Source organism: Cryptomeria japonica, chromosome 4, assembly GCF_030272615.1.
Source record: "Cryptomeria japonica chromosome 4, Sugi_1.0, whole genome shotgun sequence".
Classification (NCBI taxonomy): Eukaryota; Viridiplantae; Streptophyta; class Pinopsida; order Cupressales; family Cupressaceae; genus Cryptomeria; species Cryptomeria japonica.
Window position 1 is genome coordinate 684,902,756 of NC_081408.1, and position 18,662 is coordinate 684,921,417.

At 36.2% G+C, this 18,662-nt stretch overlaps 1 protein-coding gene across 1 annotated transcript; it reads right to left on the bottom strand.

Annotated features, from left to right (window-relative positions):
- Window positions 1-275: 275 nt before the first annotated feature.
- Window positions 276-13,838, bottom strand: LOC131875323 (actin cytoskeleton-regulatory complex protein PAN1-like). The gene is made up of 3 exons (XM_059219410.1): window positions 13,589-13,838; window positions 389-728; window positions 276-291 (listed from the first exon to the last, which is right to left on the bottom strand). The coding sequence occupies exons 1-3, from the start codon at window positions 13,836-13,838 to the stop codon at window positions 276-278; spliced, it is 606 nt and encodes a 201-aa protein (XP_059075393.1).
- Window positions 13,839-18,662: the final 4,824 nt, after the last annotated feature.

Below are 18,662 nucleotides of genomic sequence, written 5' to 3' on the forward strand. Positions count from 1 at the left end.
TTTGCATAAATACAAGCTACAATGATAAGAAGACTGGAAATAGAAACGTGAACCAAAATAGAGACATCCTACTCAGAGAAGAGATCCCAAGACATAAAACAACCACGATATCCACCAGAGTGCTGAAAATAAAAAAATGAATAAAATATGCATAGAGCAGAATCTGGAAATAAAACTCAGATGGCTGGAAAGTACGCAGCACATGCTTTCCAAAAATATAAATTATTGAAAAACAGAGTTCAGATGCTCATTCTATGGCTCCTAGAGTGAAAAAACTAGACCTCACTTTTACTGGAAAAAAAACATAGTCAAATAGCAAAATTGGAAAAAATTCCCCTATTCGTTTTTGAAAAAACAACTCCGTATGCCCAAGATAGAGCCAAAAAACCAAACCCCCCTTGAAAGAGGCCAAAAAAGGAGGTCTGGTGGCTGGGCAGTGCTCCGGTGGCCAATGGGTGGCGCTTCAGTGGCGAAGCGGGGGCCACTAGGGCGGCGGGCCAGAGGTACAGAGGGTTCCGGCGGTGATGGGAGCTGTTGGGTCGTAAGGAGGTCGGGCAGTGGTGGGCCATAGGCAGCGATTGGGGAGCAGGTGGCGGCCGAGGCTGAGTGTGGTCGGGGAGCAGAGGGAGCTGCGGGTGGTGGCCGGGGAGCAAGCGGCGGCTGGGGCTGAGCATAGCCAGGGAGTAGTGGCGGGGCCAGAGGAATAGTTGCAGGGGCCGAGGTAAAAACTGTCAGTGGGAACGAAAGTTAGGGCCGGAGGAAGGCAGCATGGGGCCCGAGCGGATGGCAATAGCTCCGTACCAACGCGTGTAGGGCCTGCAACATGACAGGGGCCCCACGGTACCCTGCGTACCGTGGGGGCCCCCAACAAAATTTTCCAAAAAACAAAAAATTATTCCAAACCCTATTCTTTTGATTTTTTTTTTTTTTTGAAGAATTTTTTTGATAAAAAATCAAAATCCGGCCTGCATGCCGTAAAAAGGCAAAATAAATTTTTTTTTGAATTTTTTTCTCGAATTGCGTGCCAGGGTCGTATGACCTGGATCTAGAGAAAAAATACTCCCAGAGGCTCAAGAACCAAAATAGGTCAAATTTTATATGACCATAAGGGTTTTCGGGCCTTTTGAGCAGGATGGTGAGGTCTGTTTAGGCCCAAAGTCCTCAGAAAAAGGTCAAACCCTAGGTACATAAAAAATTCCTGAAACCCCAGATCTGCTTCCAAAGCAAAAATTCTCAAAACAAGAACAGGTAGTTGTAGATCTAAAGATTTGATACCATATAGGAGTTGAGAAAATACAACACCACAGGAGCCCAAATAATCTCTGCAAGCTAAAAAACCTGTTACAAGGAGAATTAAGGAAGCAAATATAGAAAAACAAATACACAGAGAATATGCTCAAAAAGAGAGAGCTCAATATTCACAAAAATATGTAATGTGATTCTTCTTACAATGAAAAGAAAGAACTCAACCTTTAATAGGTCAAGAAACCCTAAAAGGGAAAACCCTAGGCTTGCACATAATAATTAATAAAAGAATTAATTATTATGCACCTAAAGTTAGCTTAAGTGTAAAAGAGATAAAAGGAACTTAAATAATTAAACAAATATTGTTTAATTAATCAAGTAAATACCTGAATACTCTAATAATGTATTTATTGTTTGTCAACTTACAAATGTAGTAATGCTTATGATGCTCAATTGATGGTGTTGATTTCATGTATAGTCCTTGTGTGATGTTGTCACCCTTGGTGGGAATAGGTCGTTGACTACAGACATCGTCAACCATTTAGTTGAGGATCCTGCATAGTCTACATAAAGTAAAGGTAAGGAATTAAAAAAATTACAATGATTTTGATGACAACATCTTTTTATTATTTAATACTCTTTTTGTCTACAAAGTTCATGTTGTTCATGTTGTGGACTATGTAATTTTTAGCTAACATAAGATAATTGAATTACATGTGTAGGAACCTGAATCCCTTTGACGAGGATCTTGCACAGTCTCATGGATGGACAAGTATAACTATTCAATACACCTTATAGAAATAGTTTATTTTTTCTAAAATTACTTGGAAAACAAGCTTCCTCAGTTTTTCAAAGCTCGACATTAGCAGCAAATCTAATACAGTTATCAACTCTTGAGGCCCCAGTTGGACTTATTCCAATTTTAATCCCATAATCAACTTTAGGGTCGACTTCTTCATCAACATTACCCTCATTTGCAAAATTTCTCTCTCATTACCAATTAACTCTCTCATTTGATGGAGTGCAAGTACCCCCAAATAGGTATTTGTTAGATCTGTCTTCGTCGAGTGAGGGAAATGCAGGAATAGAAAATGAAAGTGAGACATATAGTAGGTCTACAATAGAGAGATCAACAAGAGGTCAAAAGATTAGAAGAAAATTCAATAAACGCATGAAATTTTTCCTTGCTCAAGGGGGGTCATGTTCTTATGATCATGAGACCAAAGGTGACATTAAGGTGCCACCGAGGTACAAACATCTACAGAAATAATGGGTGCCCAAGGAACTTCCTCCAATAAACACCAATTTTTTATGTTAACAATAGGATATATCGCATAACACCTTCGTCGTTACATGATTTCGACTTATTTTCCATGGACGGCATAAAGGTCTGTTACAACAAAGTTGCTGAATTAATGGAGTTTGTTGGACCTTGTTACAATTATAATAATTGGATGCAGATTGTTAAATATAAAAAAAGTATGCGTAGGTATGCACTGTCAGCAAATTATATACAACAGAAAGATAATGATCAAAGTAAATGAGTGGTTGTATACATTGATGGTCATCCAAAAGCAATAGGGAATATTGCAGGTTTTACAAATAGTACGTGACCTAGGTCAACTAATAAACAACCTAATTGCATATTTAAGGCGGGCGAGGGAAATCATGTATTCGTATGTGCGATAAAATCAATAAGTGCAGGCGAAGAGCTTCTAATCGATTACAGTTTGAATCGTATAGATACAAACAAAGTTAATATCATGGGGGTTGTATGTACTATATACCATTTAAATTAACCAACCTCCAATTAATGAATCCAATATACCATTTTATTATGAAGTTTTTTTGCTAAGTCTATTGGTTTAATTTCGCTAATGTTTTTTATATTTTTTCTTTGTCACAGGGCGACATGGATCCATCACATATTGCAGACAAGGATGTAGGTCACGACACTTCTACCAAGCAAATAAACCTCATTGTAATTGTACAAATTAGATAGAAGCAAACTGTTACATTATTATGTTCTTTTTTTAGTGATTTATACTAATTTTTTAATTATTAGTGATATTCTTGACATAGACGAATGTTCAGGGAAAGGGAAAGGGAGCTATAGTACCCGGGCACCTCTCTAGGGATGTGGAATCAATAGGATTAAGTGATGATGACCCTAAAAATTCCACACACCCTTTGGAATTCATAAAAAAGCCTCTTAGAAAAATTACTAGAGAGATTGTTGCTTTGGCAGCCATGCATCCTATGACTGATGAGATATGAGAGAGGGTGGAAGTATTGATTCGAACAACAGAAAACTTGCAAGTAAGCAGTAATGAAAGCTTTAATTATAACAAAAGTTCAATAATGGTTTATATTTTATTCTCTTTTATGTCATTAACTAAAATATGTGCGTGTTGTTTTTACAATAATTTATCCGCCCTCATGAAAATCGTTGCCATGATCAGGGTGTTGTAGGTACTTCAGGTGATGACGATTTTCTTGTATTATCGCTTGCTTGGCTTATCACTTTGAGTACCCAAAACACATCATACTTGATACTGTCAATCTTCAAAATAAAGGTTCATCCTTGTTTACAATTCTTGCACTTTTCATATATTTAATGTTTGATATATTTAATGTATTATTCTTCAAGTGTTGTCAATGTTCCTGTGCAAATGTCGTCACTACCTCATTAGAGGTTAGCCCCACCTGTATTGCCGACTGCAATGTTGGCAACACATAGCATGCAGACATCCTCTACTGCACATCATATTGGCCCGCCCACTGTTGGTAGATCCCTCTTTTTCTCTATCTTTTGTTATGTGTTTATTTCCCTTCAAGCGTTCTTTCTTGGGGGCATTTCATAGTGGATTCATTTTCTACAAGAGGAGATGCACATGAGGATGCGCCAGAGGCGACTACTGTTGATAACATACCATCATTTCCTGGATCTTCTTGTATTGCTAGTACGAGAACGTTGCAGGCCACATTGGTGGTGAGCGATGAAGAAATGATTCCCTTAAAGATACAAAAGGTTCCAAGTACTTTAAAATTATTATTATATATAGTCTAATTGTAATTTACTTTATGATCACTCGTTTTGGACTAATGATCCCATGAATTTTTTGCAGGAAATGATATTTTCTATAAACATCTTAGTGACATTGCATTGAAGATATTTGGGCCCACCATACATAAAAGGTGGTACATCATATTTGAACTAACCCTGATCCACTATTTTGATTTCATATCATTGCTAGAATATTTTTCCTTTGATCCATTTCTTGAACTGTAAAAAATGTAGCTTCAACTCATTTCTGAATCTAACAGGTTTGTTTTTGCTTTAAAAGGTGGAATGGCCAAGAAAAAAGGTTAAAAGATGAATTGCCAAACCAAATGGTTGAGTGGTTTGGAAATGACACCTTTGACAAAACCAAGCTCCTTGAAAAAGATGGCACATATCTAAAGTATGTGAGGGACCAATATAGGACCCATTTAGAGAGGAACCTAAAGTACGAGTGTCCCCCCATGATTCCAGAGAGGGAGTGGAAGGACCTGATTTTGGATGCCAAGGAGAGAATTGAAAGGAAAAAAGGAAATACACCACCAGACGCCAGAAGAAGGTACGGGATACTATTAAGAATGTAATTATGTACTAATTAATTACTCTTTATATTTATATAATCTAACATATTTCAAACTTTTTATAGACTGAGTGACACGTCAAAGGCAACCAAGGCAAGACAAGAAAAGCATGGGCAACACAAAGTCGGCTCGGGTGGCTATATGAAACTTGCTGCACAAATTGTAAGTATCTCATGTAAACGAAATATTGCATCAAAATTTTAATAAATTGTAAATGATTTTTTTTATTATCAAACAATGCAAGCAAAATTCACGATACCAAGCAAAAATGCAGGGCTCTGAATTCAATAGAGCACCCACAAAAGATGACAAGAGAATTGCCTACTAGCAAGGCTATTCAGCTGTGGCTGATCGGCTACGAGAATTGAGCGGGCATACACAATATTCGAGTACATCGATCACATAGGTAAATATAATAAATGGAAATTGTTTCAAATTGAATACTTTACCAATAATCTAATTGATGTTGAGTTCCAACATAAAGTGACTATATTTGTTTTAAATAAGCAAGCAATGATAACAATGTGCATGACATTGGAATGCATCCTGCTAATCGTGAAACACCACCTGCACATGAAGGTCCAGATGTGCATCCCAGTAGTGGAGGTATTCATTTGCTATTCAAATTTATTTATGTAGTTATTAATACAATTAAACATCTTAATTTGTAATTAGAGTAGTAATTAATGTAACCTTTTTTATTAATATTTTAGAGCATGTAGTTGGTGGTGACCAAGTGGAGCATGATCTGGGTACACAACATCAGGAACATGATGTTCCCCACTTAGGTAAAGAGGACCATTGTTATTCCTTTAAACAAATATAATTGCAATTGATGTTCAACATTAATGTAACCTTTAGTATTTCAACTCCAAATGATCTAGAAGGTGTTCAACATGTTGAGGTTGAGGCTAGACAAAATGATGTGGCCCCATCAGGTAAAGAGTGCAACAGTTATGTTCTCTAAATTAATGAAATACTTGTAACAATAATAAAAAAATGTTTTGAATTTAACCCATTTCTTTGTTATTGTAGAGGACCCCCCTTCGCTTTAGTGTCGTCGTCCTCAGTATAGGACTAGGCATACATCGAGATCACGAGCAGAGGGCGGAACAACTACAGAGGGGGGAAATGATGAAGAAACCGATGTTCCACTTAGTTTTTTCATAGCTTCAAAGAAAAAATAGAAAAATAAATGATTGTAATCTACCTTATTTGGTAATGACTGATTTTTATGTGTTAGTGAATGTAATTATGTGCTAATTAATGGTTATGGATGATATGTGTTAATTAATATTGATGAACGTTGCATGTTAATTAATGTTAATTAATGTTAATCAATGTTATGTGTTAATGAACATTATGTGATATTAATGAATGAATGTTATATTTTATTAATGGTAGAAAGAATGAATGAATGAATGTTATAAGATGTTAACGGGGAATTTAGAGTGATGTTAGGGGGGCGGGTGGCAAATGAGCTTCCACCTTCACGTGGTTGGCCCTGTTAAGTATAGAATATTAAACTATTCTCGAAACCAAGTGAAGCTCAACAAGATAACACACTTTTCAATATTTCATTATGTTGCACAGTTAATCTTATTGAATCTTAATTGTAGGATCCAACAGTGCCAACACGAACAACAACACCACAAGTTGTTGGGCATAATGAACTCCCATATTGTCTTGTATGTACACTAACAATATGAGTTGCTTGTAGTGTTGATATCCATGGCGGGACTGCAAAAGTTATGAATATGCCTCATCCTTGTAAGTTTTTTTATTACTTGTCATTTTCTTTAGCATTTTGTTACTTCATGAATGAGATGTTTTCAGATGTCTATTCCATGAACACCTCTCCATTGTATGCTTCATGATCTCGCTTCTGATTCAACTCTTTATATGTCCTAAAATTGTATGAGCCTAATAGCTTCTACTCTTGTTGATAGTTTGGTGGCTCTGAACAATGGCTCCTTCGAAGAAGCGTGATCCTTGTAATTTTGGCCTTCCATGATGTGAAAAAGAGGTTATGTTATGAATAATGGTCCAGATGATTTAGTTATTTCTTATTATGTTGAGTATGAGTAAATTTGGGCTTCCTTGGCCATGGTTACTATTTTGTACTAACTATTGTCATTTAGTGTGATTTGAGCATGGAATTCAAGTAATCATGAGGGTGGAAACAATATTTAAGTGTAAGGGGGTACGCGGCCTTGACCAAGGGATGAAAGTATCGAGAAAGTACAAGTGATTCATGTGTAGATCAATGTATCATTCACCTATTAATTCCTAGCAACATTCTCAAATAAACAAGCAAAGAGGTATGTTGAGTGCATATTACATTTTATGTTGCCATGATATAAGTAAGATATCAAACATGTAACTTAGATTGATTTGCAATTTCATTCATAAATATTAGATCTTCCTTGTGGATGTTTGAATGCATAATGTCTCGTTGATTTCAATATCTTTATTGCAAGTACTCTTTTCAACATGAAACTCCACTCATTGAGGTCTCTTACTAAATGCAACTCAGTTATCCTATCAATGATGATACGTTTTGCATGCATTTTATGGGGAAATCTTATTAATAGCTATGGTTGGCTTGTTAATTGTTTTGTGAAAATATATACAAGTATATTGGGACATTAGAGTTATAAACACTATAAATTGTGTTTGAGATCATTGTCCTAATTGTAACAGTCAACCACCATTGGCCCAAGGCCACACCAACACCGTTGTGACACCAAGGTTTATGCATACTGGTGTAAGGGATACTATTAGGACATTTCATTACCATTACATATACACACCTAGTGAGGTTTTTAGACACAACTTGTTTGAGTAGGCAGTATCACTGGTAAACTTGTGATTGTCACAATTGGTACCCTTAGGACAATCATTAATATTTAGTCTATGGCACTTTTTTATGGCTTCTAAATGCTTCTATAGGGTGTGCAAGGGTCCCACACATCTCTTCCAACATTCCATCCAATATTAATGTAATAAAGTTAATTAGAAAGTGTCAAGATGCAAAAATGTTAAAAACTTGCCAATTGACAACTAAAAGTGTCAATTTGACAATAAATTAGAGTTGTAAACATCCAAAAGTGGTTGTATGGGTGGTTAAGAGTAGGTTTTTAGTTTCCATGAAGGGAAGAGGTTTAAATATGTTTGTAATGATCCAAAATAAAGAGGTTGAGGGTCATATTTTCTTGGCATTGTAAGAGTTTGGGGTTTGACAATAAAAATACAAGGTTTTCCTTGCAATTTTTCTCTAAAATCTGCACTTTATTGGTCTAAAACTCTTCTTCTTTGCTTCATTTTTTATTGGAAATGGATTTGGAAATGTAGAGGAGTGTTTTTAATATCATTTGATACTATTAATGAAGGTTTTACATTCAAATCTGATATAGTTCTATTGGTTGTTCTAAAATCTGTTGTAGGTGATTGTTTTAGGGAGTTTTGAGAGTCACAATGCAAATGTGACCCATTCCATTTTATGTGGTTTCTATTTATTGTGGAATGGGTCACTAATATTGTATTATATGTGTCTCTAACCTTACATGTGCAGGAAGTAACGTGGAGATGAAGTGTTGATACCCTAGGGTAAGAGATTGAGTGAAGAAAAGCATGAAAATGGAGGCATGAGTATAGCAGCAGAAGATCTACCTTGAGGAGGTAGTTTTTATATGTGAAATAGTGTTAGGGGATGGTAAATTAATGGTGAATACCAAGTTTCAAGATCTGGAAGTGAGTTTTGGGGTTTGAACAAGGAAGCCCTAGTTTTTTAGTCCTAAAAGGGGGGGTTTAGTATCTAACTTATCAAATGAGTGTGTATTGTCTTGAAACATAGAAAATATATGGTTTTGGAACATTTTTCAAGACTTTTTTTTGTTTTGATTTCTGGTCATACCATTTGTTGGTACTTGCTTTGGAAAAGAGGGCCAATTGGGCCTAGTTGGTGTGTAGCAGGGTGTTGGTCTGAGTATTTCATCCAAAATACCCATAGTTTATTTTCACATATGCTATGTAACTTCCAAAAGGGTATCCATATATATAATTTTTTTTTCAAGTGTTTTGGGATTAATTTGAGTAAAGGTTAGATTACCCGCTGAACAGGGCTACTAGGGATTGGCCTATTTAGGGACCTGGGTAAGGGTTTGTGAGTGAACCGGTTGATAGGGTCAGTGAATACTATTGGGTAAATTGGAATAGGGTATTTAGAGACCCTAGGAAGTTTTGGAACAAGTTGGTGAGGTTGATAGTTCTATTTGGGCGTCTTGGTGAAGCCTAGTGAAGGAAGGTGAAACAAGAAGAGTTGAGTTTTCAAGAAGAAAGAATGATAAGTTGCATCCGTTCTCTTGGTGTTTTTCCCAATTGAGTAAGTCTTTCTTATATATTAAAATGACAATTTTCAGCTTTCCACTGACGATGTATTTGAGATGTCTTGCATTTAGATATGGCATGAGCTTAGTCCTAGAGTGAGACTAGGGAGTGGCTCCCACTCGTGTCCCTCGTCCATCAGCATACCTGGTACACTTGGAATTCATGTTTGGGGAGTTTTTTAATAAAGTGATAACATAAAAATAGACCTGGGTTAGAACAAATAACAAGAAAATTGGTTCCTTGAGCACGCCTTGAGGGCTATCACAACACCAAGGGTGTTTTGGGAAGGCATGCTCACACATGGAGCGTTGGGACTTGTGCGAAGAGGCATGCCCACTCACACAAGGATTATGTGATCATTTTTCTCATTCACATGAGAGAATTCTTGGTTCCATATGGTTCGTCCCCATGTAGCATATACGATGAAAGACATGCCTGCACATGGAGCGTTGGGACTTGTGCAAAGAGATATACCCTTTCATGTAGCATAGGGATTGTTTGATTGTCATTCTTGTCTGTATGAGAGAATGATTGGTTCCATATGGTGCATCCCCATGAGCACATATAATAAAAGGCAAGCCCGCACATGGAGCATTAGGACTTGTGCGAAGAGACATATGATGACACTTCCTCCACTGCACTCTAGAATCTAATGCCTTGTGTAGTTTTAAAGTAGTGACCCTATGTGGATTCATGACTTGGTATCATCCTTCTCTATTGATGTTGCACTATATTGTTGCATTACTTGTGTCATGTATGCATCGTGTATGGCATGTGCGATCCTATCATCCCCCTTGTATACTTTGATTGACTATTTAGAACTATCTCCACAAGAACGATGGGGTGGACCTAAGGGTTCCACGTGGTCAAGTGGACTTAAACAAAAGAAAGGTTGGAAATATTTTATATCAAGTGTTTTGTGGGTGGTCGTAATGCATTTATGTTTTCTTTTAAGATGCTAGTAACATTATTTTTAGTACCATCTTTACCTATTGTACTCGATCAACCCAATAACCTTGTAAATGTGATTTATTTTATTAAAGAGGATATTCATGTAGTCCAAAATTCATGATTATCGTCTTTGAATATATGTTGAATATATAATAACGAGTGACTACTTAGTATGAGATATATATACACTATCTTTACCTATTGTACTTTGCTACTGGACTCGATCAACCCAATAACCTTGTACATGTGATTTATTTTATTAAGGAGGATATTCATGTAGTCCGGAATGCATGATTATCGTCTTTGAATATATGTTGACTATATAATAACGAGTGACTACTTAGTATGAGATATATATACACTATCTTTACCTATTGTACTTTGCTATTGGACTCGATCAACCCAATAACCTTGTACATGTGATTTATTTTATTAAAGAGGATATTCATGTAGTCCAGAATGCATGATTATCATCTTTGAATATATGTTGAAAATATAATAGCGAGTGACTACTTAGTATGAGATATATACATGTCATTCAATAGGTATATGTCATGTATTGACATAGGATGACACTTTATATGAGATTATCAATCTGGGATATACTTATAAGAAATATGTGTATATATAGTAGATAAATTGATTTCATGTATATATAGTAGATAAGTTTTGGTAGCTCCCAAGAACAACTAACTTAGATAAGGTAGATAAAGTCATTTCATCTCCCTGATTGGCTTTAAAGGCTCTTGTATTTGGGTTAGCTAATTCCCCATCAGCACCATTTTTAATAGATTTACCAATACTCAGTGGTTCATACAGTCCTCTTAGGAGTTGGACCATCTCAACCATGGTGCGCCTGATCATATTAGCTTGAAACCGGTGCGCCTCATATTAGCTTCAAACCTATGCCCCCTATTGGTAGCTGATGGGGATAGAATATTATTCGTTGTACATATCAATGAGGTTTGCTTTACATCTAGATAATAATAATTTTTTTTTTTTTAATAATTTTTTATCAGAATTACGATGGAGACTAAGCTTTCCACCGACGATGGAATCATCAGACCAACAACGTTCTCATCGGTACAAAGTTTCTGGAGTCATCAAAATTCTAACTCAAACTACACAAACATCTGACGAGGATGTTATATGTCTGATGATACTTCCTTGTCGGACGGTCATCGATGCATATTAATGGACCGTCGACAAAACCATCGGACAAACAACATCCCCATCGGTGCAAAGTTTCAGACTTCCATTGACATTTTGACGCAACCTAAACAACATCCGACAAGGATACTATATGTCCGACAACTTTTTTGATCGGAAGAGCGATCATGCCCGCTATCAACAGAGTCCATGGGGTTGTCATATTTCCAACGGTCAAAGGAATCATCGACAAGTTTTTGATGGCTACTTTTGTCGGTAGTCCAATGAAAAATAGTCACAATTCCGACAATCGATTGTCGCAAATTAGCCTCAAATGTACTAGTGAGAAACCCAGTTAAGGAAAAAACCATGGTGGGGATGAGCCCATAATATAGGTATACTCTGCAGAAGTATAAAAATATTACAATGGGGAATGCACATGCATTCAAGCACACTGACTAAAGCTCACTTCTCAAAAGAGAGAGGCTTACTACCTACAACTCAAATACAAAGATTATAGATCATTTGAACTGATGAACAACATCTACAAATGCCAAAGTACAGTTTTAGTTAAGCTCATTACACAAATTTCATACTCTTCTCACACTTCATCTTATACTGCTTTGTTTCTTTGCATTGTCATTGATCCAGAGCACTAATCTCAAACATACGCACGTAGAACTGTGCATAATCAATTACACCCAACCTTCACATCATAAAAATGACCAAAACCATCGATCTTATATATCTGTAATAAGAAATCATATTGGCTACATGTCAGCTCAAGAACATTTAATTATTTTATGAACTATGTACAAACTAGCAGTAAAATATGAACTCAAATGCTAATGTAGACCAAAACAATCAAACACACGCTACCACATATGTCAGCTACACATCCTTGATCACAAAAAGAAATCACCAAAGTCGATCCACTTAATCTGCATAATGATTTATCATGCTAGTTGGTCGTATCGCACCGTCAAACCAAAACCTGATACAACGAATCTTCTAACTCATACATCAACCATCACTGGAGGCTAATATTATAGAATAAGGTACTCCAGACATCTATCAATCTTCCCTTAGATCTGCAACACAAAATTTTAACCTGAAACAAAATGCCAACAAAAATACCAAACACTGTCTAACACTCTATTCTAAGCTTGCCAGACTTAAACTTTAATCTGACTTCCAATATGAGAAAATCATTCACTATGGATGGGTACACTGACTTGGGTTACCATCAATGATAATAACAAATAACCTGTGTAGTGTCTCTTGCCAACAATCTCCCCCTTTGGCATTGATGGAAACACTTAGTGAAAAATGATTGTGTCGGAATCAGTACCACATATATACACACACTACAAAACTCAAAAAATCAAAACTTAGAACTCCCCATCAAATGGATATTACATTTTTCACTTCCCTACACTCCCCCTTTGACATCAATGGCAAAGGCAGGGATCCGCATGCCAAAATTTCATACAAAACTCTATACATAGCAACATATGTATAAATAGATATCTCTAACTTACATAAACTTGAATATATCTACAATAATGTTCTTCAATGAACTCAAATGACTATCCCAACCTTTTTTGAGACACCCCAAAACTGAGATGAGACCACTGAAGATCTGTGGGGTCATTGGTGGTCATGGCATCTTGGGCTTCCTTTAAAGCACTAAACATGGTTTCCAACTTAGGAGCAATTATACTTCGAAGCTCACCAACTCTACCAAAAATATTGTCCTTATCATGCATTAAGCTCTTAATCTTGTCAAGTAATGATACAACTTGACCTTCTTGACTGGCCACAAAAGCAATCATGGGATCAAAGGACTGAGAAATATCTACCAATTGCTTCTCATTCTTCTTTATCTTCTTCTCAATATCATCAACAGATTTAGAAAATGATAAACATTATTTGTAGACATTGCCTCCTTCAGATAAGGCATTTTGAATACTCTTTACACAAGTGTCTAACAAAAGCCTATCATTTGCAATCATCTTCTTTAACTCACTGAATCTTTTATCATCAAATTCATTCTGGGCCTTAATCTTAGCTGACTTTTCTAAAGACTCAAAGTGAGTACTTACAAAATTGATTAAGTTCTTCAGTTGTCTGGAGGGAGAATCAAATGTGTCCTTTCAGAATGTAGGCATTATCTTCTCTAGGACACTAGATACAAGACCTAGAAACTCACTTTCCTCCATGTGAGTTTTCAAAATCTCCTCTCTTGCTTTGGCCTGTGCAAAAGATGCAAACTTCAGTTTCTGGATTGGAGAGAGTGTAACCAAATTGGTAGGCCGTTCAGTCAATTCTAAATGATCCATGTCTAGATTATCTTTCTCTAAGAATTCCTTCACTACCCTTGCAGTGTCTCTTGCTTCAGCTTTGATTTCAGTCTTCTTCACCTTAGTCACCTTCTCTTCTTCTTCCTCTGGCACCTTCATTGTCTCCACATTTGTTTGGTTCGGAGGATCAGTATCCTCAACTACATCCTACATTGTTTATTTCTTACTTTTATTCATCTCTTCTCCAACTCTTGTTTCCAAAATAGAGGAAACATTTACTTCAACTTGTTCAACATCCAGAATGGGTGTATCATCACCACCACCTTGCTCTTCTCCTGAGACAACATCAAATATATTCTTTTGAAGAATTTCCTTCAGTATATTCTTTGTCTCTTTCACCACTTCATCTGTCTTCCCAATCATAAGCTTATTCACCCTTTTTTTGCTTCTAAACTCTCTTTTTGCTTCCTTAAATATCTAATTCATCTCTTTAACTGATATAACAGGGCATATACTTATCAACACTTTCTCTCTAAGTCTTTCCTCCTTAGCATAGGCATTAACTCTCCTCATCTCTAAGAGATTATATAGGCTTTTTGGAATCTTAGACATGATTTATATAAGTGTCCTATTGAATGTATTCAATTATTTTACAGTGGCTTCTTCCAATACTCTCTTCTCAACATCATCAAATCTATCATAAAAATCAAAAAGTGGCTTTAAGTTACCTTCTACAGTGAATGCTTTTTCTACATCATCAACAGACATACCAAAACTATCTATCTTCATTTTCTTACTTTCCTTCTCTTCATCTAATGGTTTGGCTTTAGAGACTCTTGTTGCTTTTATGCCCTTTGTCTTGATTTCCTTTACAGCTTCATCAGACTCTGTTTCCTCATCATCTTCAACTGTTACATATTATCTTGAACTTTTGCCCTTCTTTCTCCTTCCTTCCTTGCGAGATGATTTGACTTGTGATTTCTTAGTGCTAGCTGGCTTTAGAGAATTGGATGAGGGTGCAGAGCTTTTGGTTTGCCTTGGCTTGCTAGGGGAGCCTCCCGAAATAGTAGATTTTTCTTTGGAGGATTTATCCTCTTCAACTTGTTGTGATCTCTTCCTACCTTCCCTAATAACTTCTTTGGAAATGCCAATACTCTCTACATACTCATAAACTTCTTTTTTGACCTTCTAGACTATCTTAGATCTCTTAAACTAAGAATGCAACTACAGATCTTTCTCTGCAAATGTGCCAAATCTCTCCTCTGAGGTATCTATAGGCTTACTCAATAGATGTTAAGCATACAACTCTAGAATCTACCCATCAACTTCATATCACATAGGCATAATCCAAACTATCCTTGGCTCTATTGCTTCCATCAAACACTGATCAATATCAACAATGAAGCATATTGTGTCTTGGTACTTCTCAAAAATGGATTTAGGGATCCTTTCCCTAGCTTGCATCATGTTTTATAAATTCTTGAAATATCTCCAAAGAGAAATTCTCCAAGCCTTACTATCACTAATGTTGTATAAAAGTTCCTTGATTTGAACTGCCACTAGCTTGTCATTTTCCCATTAAACATTACCAACTCTCAGAACCTCATGCATGAAGTAAAAGAATAAACACAAGATCAGAGTGTCATACTTGAATGTGTTCTTCTTATCCTTCTTTATCGAAGTCAAATTATCCATTAGCTAGCTCTGTAGTAGCTCACACAAATCATACTCTTTGTTCTCCTTAATCATCTGGTAGGCTTCATAGATTGCAGTACTAGATACAAAATTCTCTTGGCTGGAGTGATAGATATTGTAACTGATTTAACCATAGAGGCAAACTTCACATCTAGCTCAATTATATCATTTATTTTCATAGCCCTCTTATCAAATTTTGAACCGGTTGCATTAGTAACAAGTTGATTCTTAACAGTCCTCATCACAAACAAACCACCAGATGAGTTCAAACTAGTTACAATCCTGATTACATCCTTTGTGATCTTGAATGACTTGATCAACCACATGAATTCATCTCAACACACACCAAACCCAACTGTTTTCTTGAAACACAGGAAACTTGACAATCTGGGCAAAGTTCTTCTCCTCCAATACCTTATATTCTGACTTAAGCCTAAAATTATCTCCTAATAATTGATTAGAATACAGATTTAGCAGTTGTGAGCATCCTAGTTCCTCAAGATTTGCATGAATATATGCCCTAATGTCTTCGACATGAAGAACACCATACAAAACTTAAGAAAAGGCACCTAGCGGATCATCCTCTACAGATTTGAAGGAGTGCTTCTTGAATTTTGGGTGGGATCTCTCAGTGATATCAACAACCAATGGAGTAGCCATTTGTAGAAATTTTAAATTCACAAGCTTCACAGAAAAAATGTTTCTCATCGGATTAGGGTTTCACACAAAATCGCCTTCACACTTTGATCTCTCGAAAATTTGCTTGCAGAGCACTCTTAACCTCTTTCTCTTCGAATGAAAAGTGACAAATGAGAAGGTAAAGTTGCCTTTTATCAATCACACACTTAACTTTTTGATGCAATAAATGCACTTTCCCTAAACCTTCTAGATACCCTATCTTCATAGACTGTTCCACAAAACTTCATATGTGGATCTTCAATATTACTCGATTTCAGTCTGAAAATCAATCCAAATCATCAAAAATACCCTAATACAACTTTTGTTAACCTGTCAAATTCAGGTACCAACTGATAGCAGGAGGAAATAGGATTTTCTTGAAAACTCTCCCTAGGCCAAATATCTTAAATTAATTCTCGGATGAATTTCCAACAACAAATTCTGGTGCGGACCCATTTCCTGCATCAATATCACTCTTCTTCACCCATATCTTGTTCATTTAACTTCTAATCTCATCCACATATACTTTCCCTTTTCCTTTATCATCTTTCTGCACATTTTTGTTCTTGTCTATTGAACTCTTCTTGTCCATATTCTTGCTTCTGCAAAATCTTGCAATGTGACCAGATTTGTTGCAATTGTAGCACACAACATTTCCCTGTCCAAATCTGTAATTTACTTGATTTCCTCTTGATATGCACTGATTACCAATGTGTCCAAACCTATTGCATTCAAAACATCTACCATTCCCTCTATTGAATTAGTTATGTATCATACTTTTGCATTCACTTGATTTATGTCCATACTTATTGCATTTAAAACACTGACCAGAGAAAGATGGACCATTTTGATTCATTATACTTTTGCATTAAATATCTTTATGACCAAATTTATTGCAAACAAAGTAGTTACCATTGAAAGATGGATACCTTTGACCATTAGGTTGTCTTAGTGGAGACCTTCTAGGTTTTCTTTCCTAATTTTCTAACTTAGGATTGCTTTGACCAGATCTGGAGTTTTCACCTTTCTCAAATCCAAGACCTTGATTGTCATCTTCCTTCTTCTAGATTTCAAGTAGCGTATCAAGTTTAGCTGAGCTAATTTTGAACTTCTCCTTGTACTCATTTGCAGTCACAAGTTCACTCCTAAGAGTGAAAATCTACTTTTCAAGTTCTTCCTCATTGTGTTTGGATCCTTGCAGTTCAAGCTTTAGTTGGCCAATCTCACAATCAAGTCTGCAACATTCATCAGATTTTTCTTTCAAGGATTGATTGAGATTCTCTTCATTCTTCTTCCTTCCTTCAATTTCCTCGGTCAACCCCATTACTATAGATTCCATCTCATGTTTCAGGATCACATTATCTTTTGCAAGCTTCTCACATTCTTTTGTCTTCTGCTTCAAGGATTGAGCCAGGTGACCATCATCCATGCTTTTGCTTTCTTTCTGCTTTAGCTATTCACATAGTTCCTTTCTCTTTTCCCTAGACTTGTTCAATTGCTCTTTCAATGACTGATTGAAATTTTCAGCATCCTTAAGGTTCGCCTGCAACTCCCGAACTTCAACTTTGGACTGATCAAGGTCATCTAGTGTAACTAGAAGTTGTTGATGAAGACCACCAAAATTCATTGAATCACCTTCCCGAATCTTCCTCAAGTTGTTAGACTTCTTCCGAGGAACCAAGCTCTGATACCAATTGTTGGAATCAAGGAACATTGAGAGGGGGGGTGAATTAGTGTTTTGTAATATTTGACTTTATTAAATTGTTCTTTCAACCACTTAATGCATATGAACAAAATAAAGATGCAAGAACATAAAGAAAATAACCACAACACCATAACACCAAGATTTTTGTGCGTGGAAACCTAGTTAAGGGAAAAACCATGGTGGGAATGAGCCCACAATATAGGTATACTCTAGAGAAGTATAGAAATATTACAATAGAGAATGCACATGCATTCAGGCACACTACCTAGAGCTCACTGCTCAAAAGAGAGAGGCTTACTATCTACAACTCAAGTACAAATATAACAAATCATTTCGATTGATGAAAAACATCTACAAATGCCAAAGTACAATTCGGTTAAGCTCATTACACAAATTTCATACTATGCTCACACTTCATCTTATTCTACTCTGTTTCGTTACACTGTCACTGATCTGGAGCACTAATCTCCAACCTACGCATGTGGAACTAAGCATAATCAATTACACCCAACCTTCACATCATAAAAATTACCAAAACCATCACTTTTATATATCCACAACAAGAAATCATATTGGCTACATGTCGACTCAAGAATATTTAATTGTTTTGTGAACTGTGTACAAACTGGTGGCAAAATCCGAACTCAAATGCTAATGCGGACCAAAAAAATCAAACATATGCTACCACATATGTCGGCTACACATCCTTGATCACAAAAACAATCGCCAAAGTCAGTCCACTTAATTCGCATAAGGATTTATCATACTAGCCGGTTGTATTGCACTGTCAAACCAAAACCCGATACACTAGATCTTGTAACTTGTATAGTAATCATCACCGGAGACTAAAATTATAGAATAAGGTACACCATACATATATAAATATTCCCTTATATCCACAACAC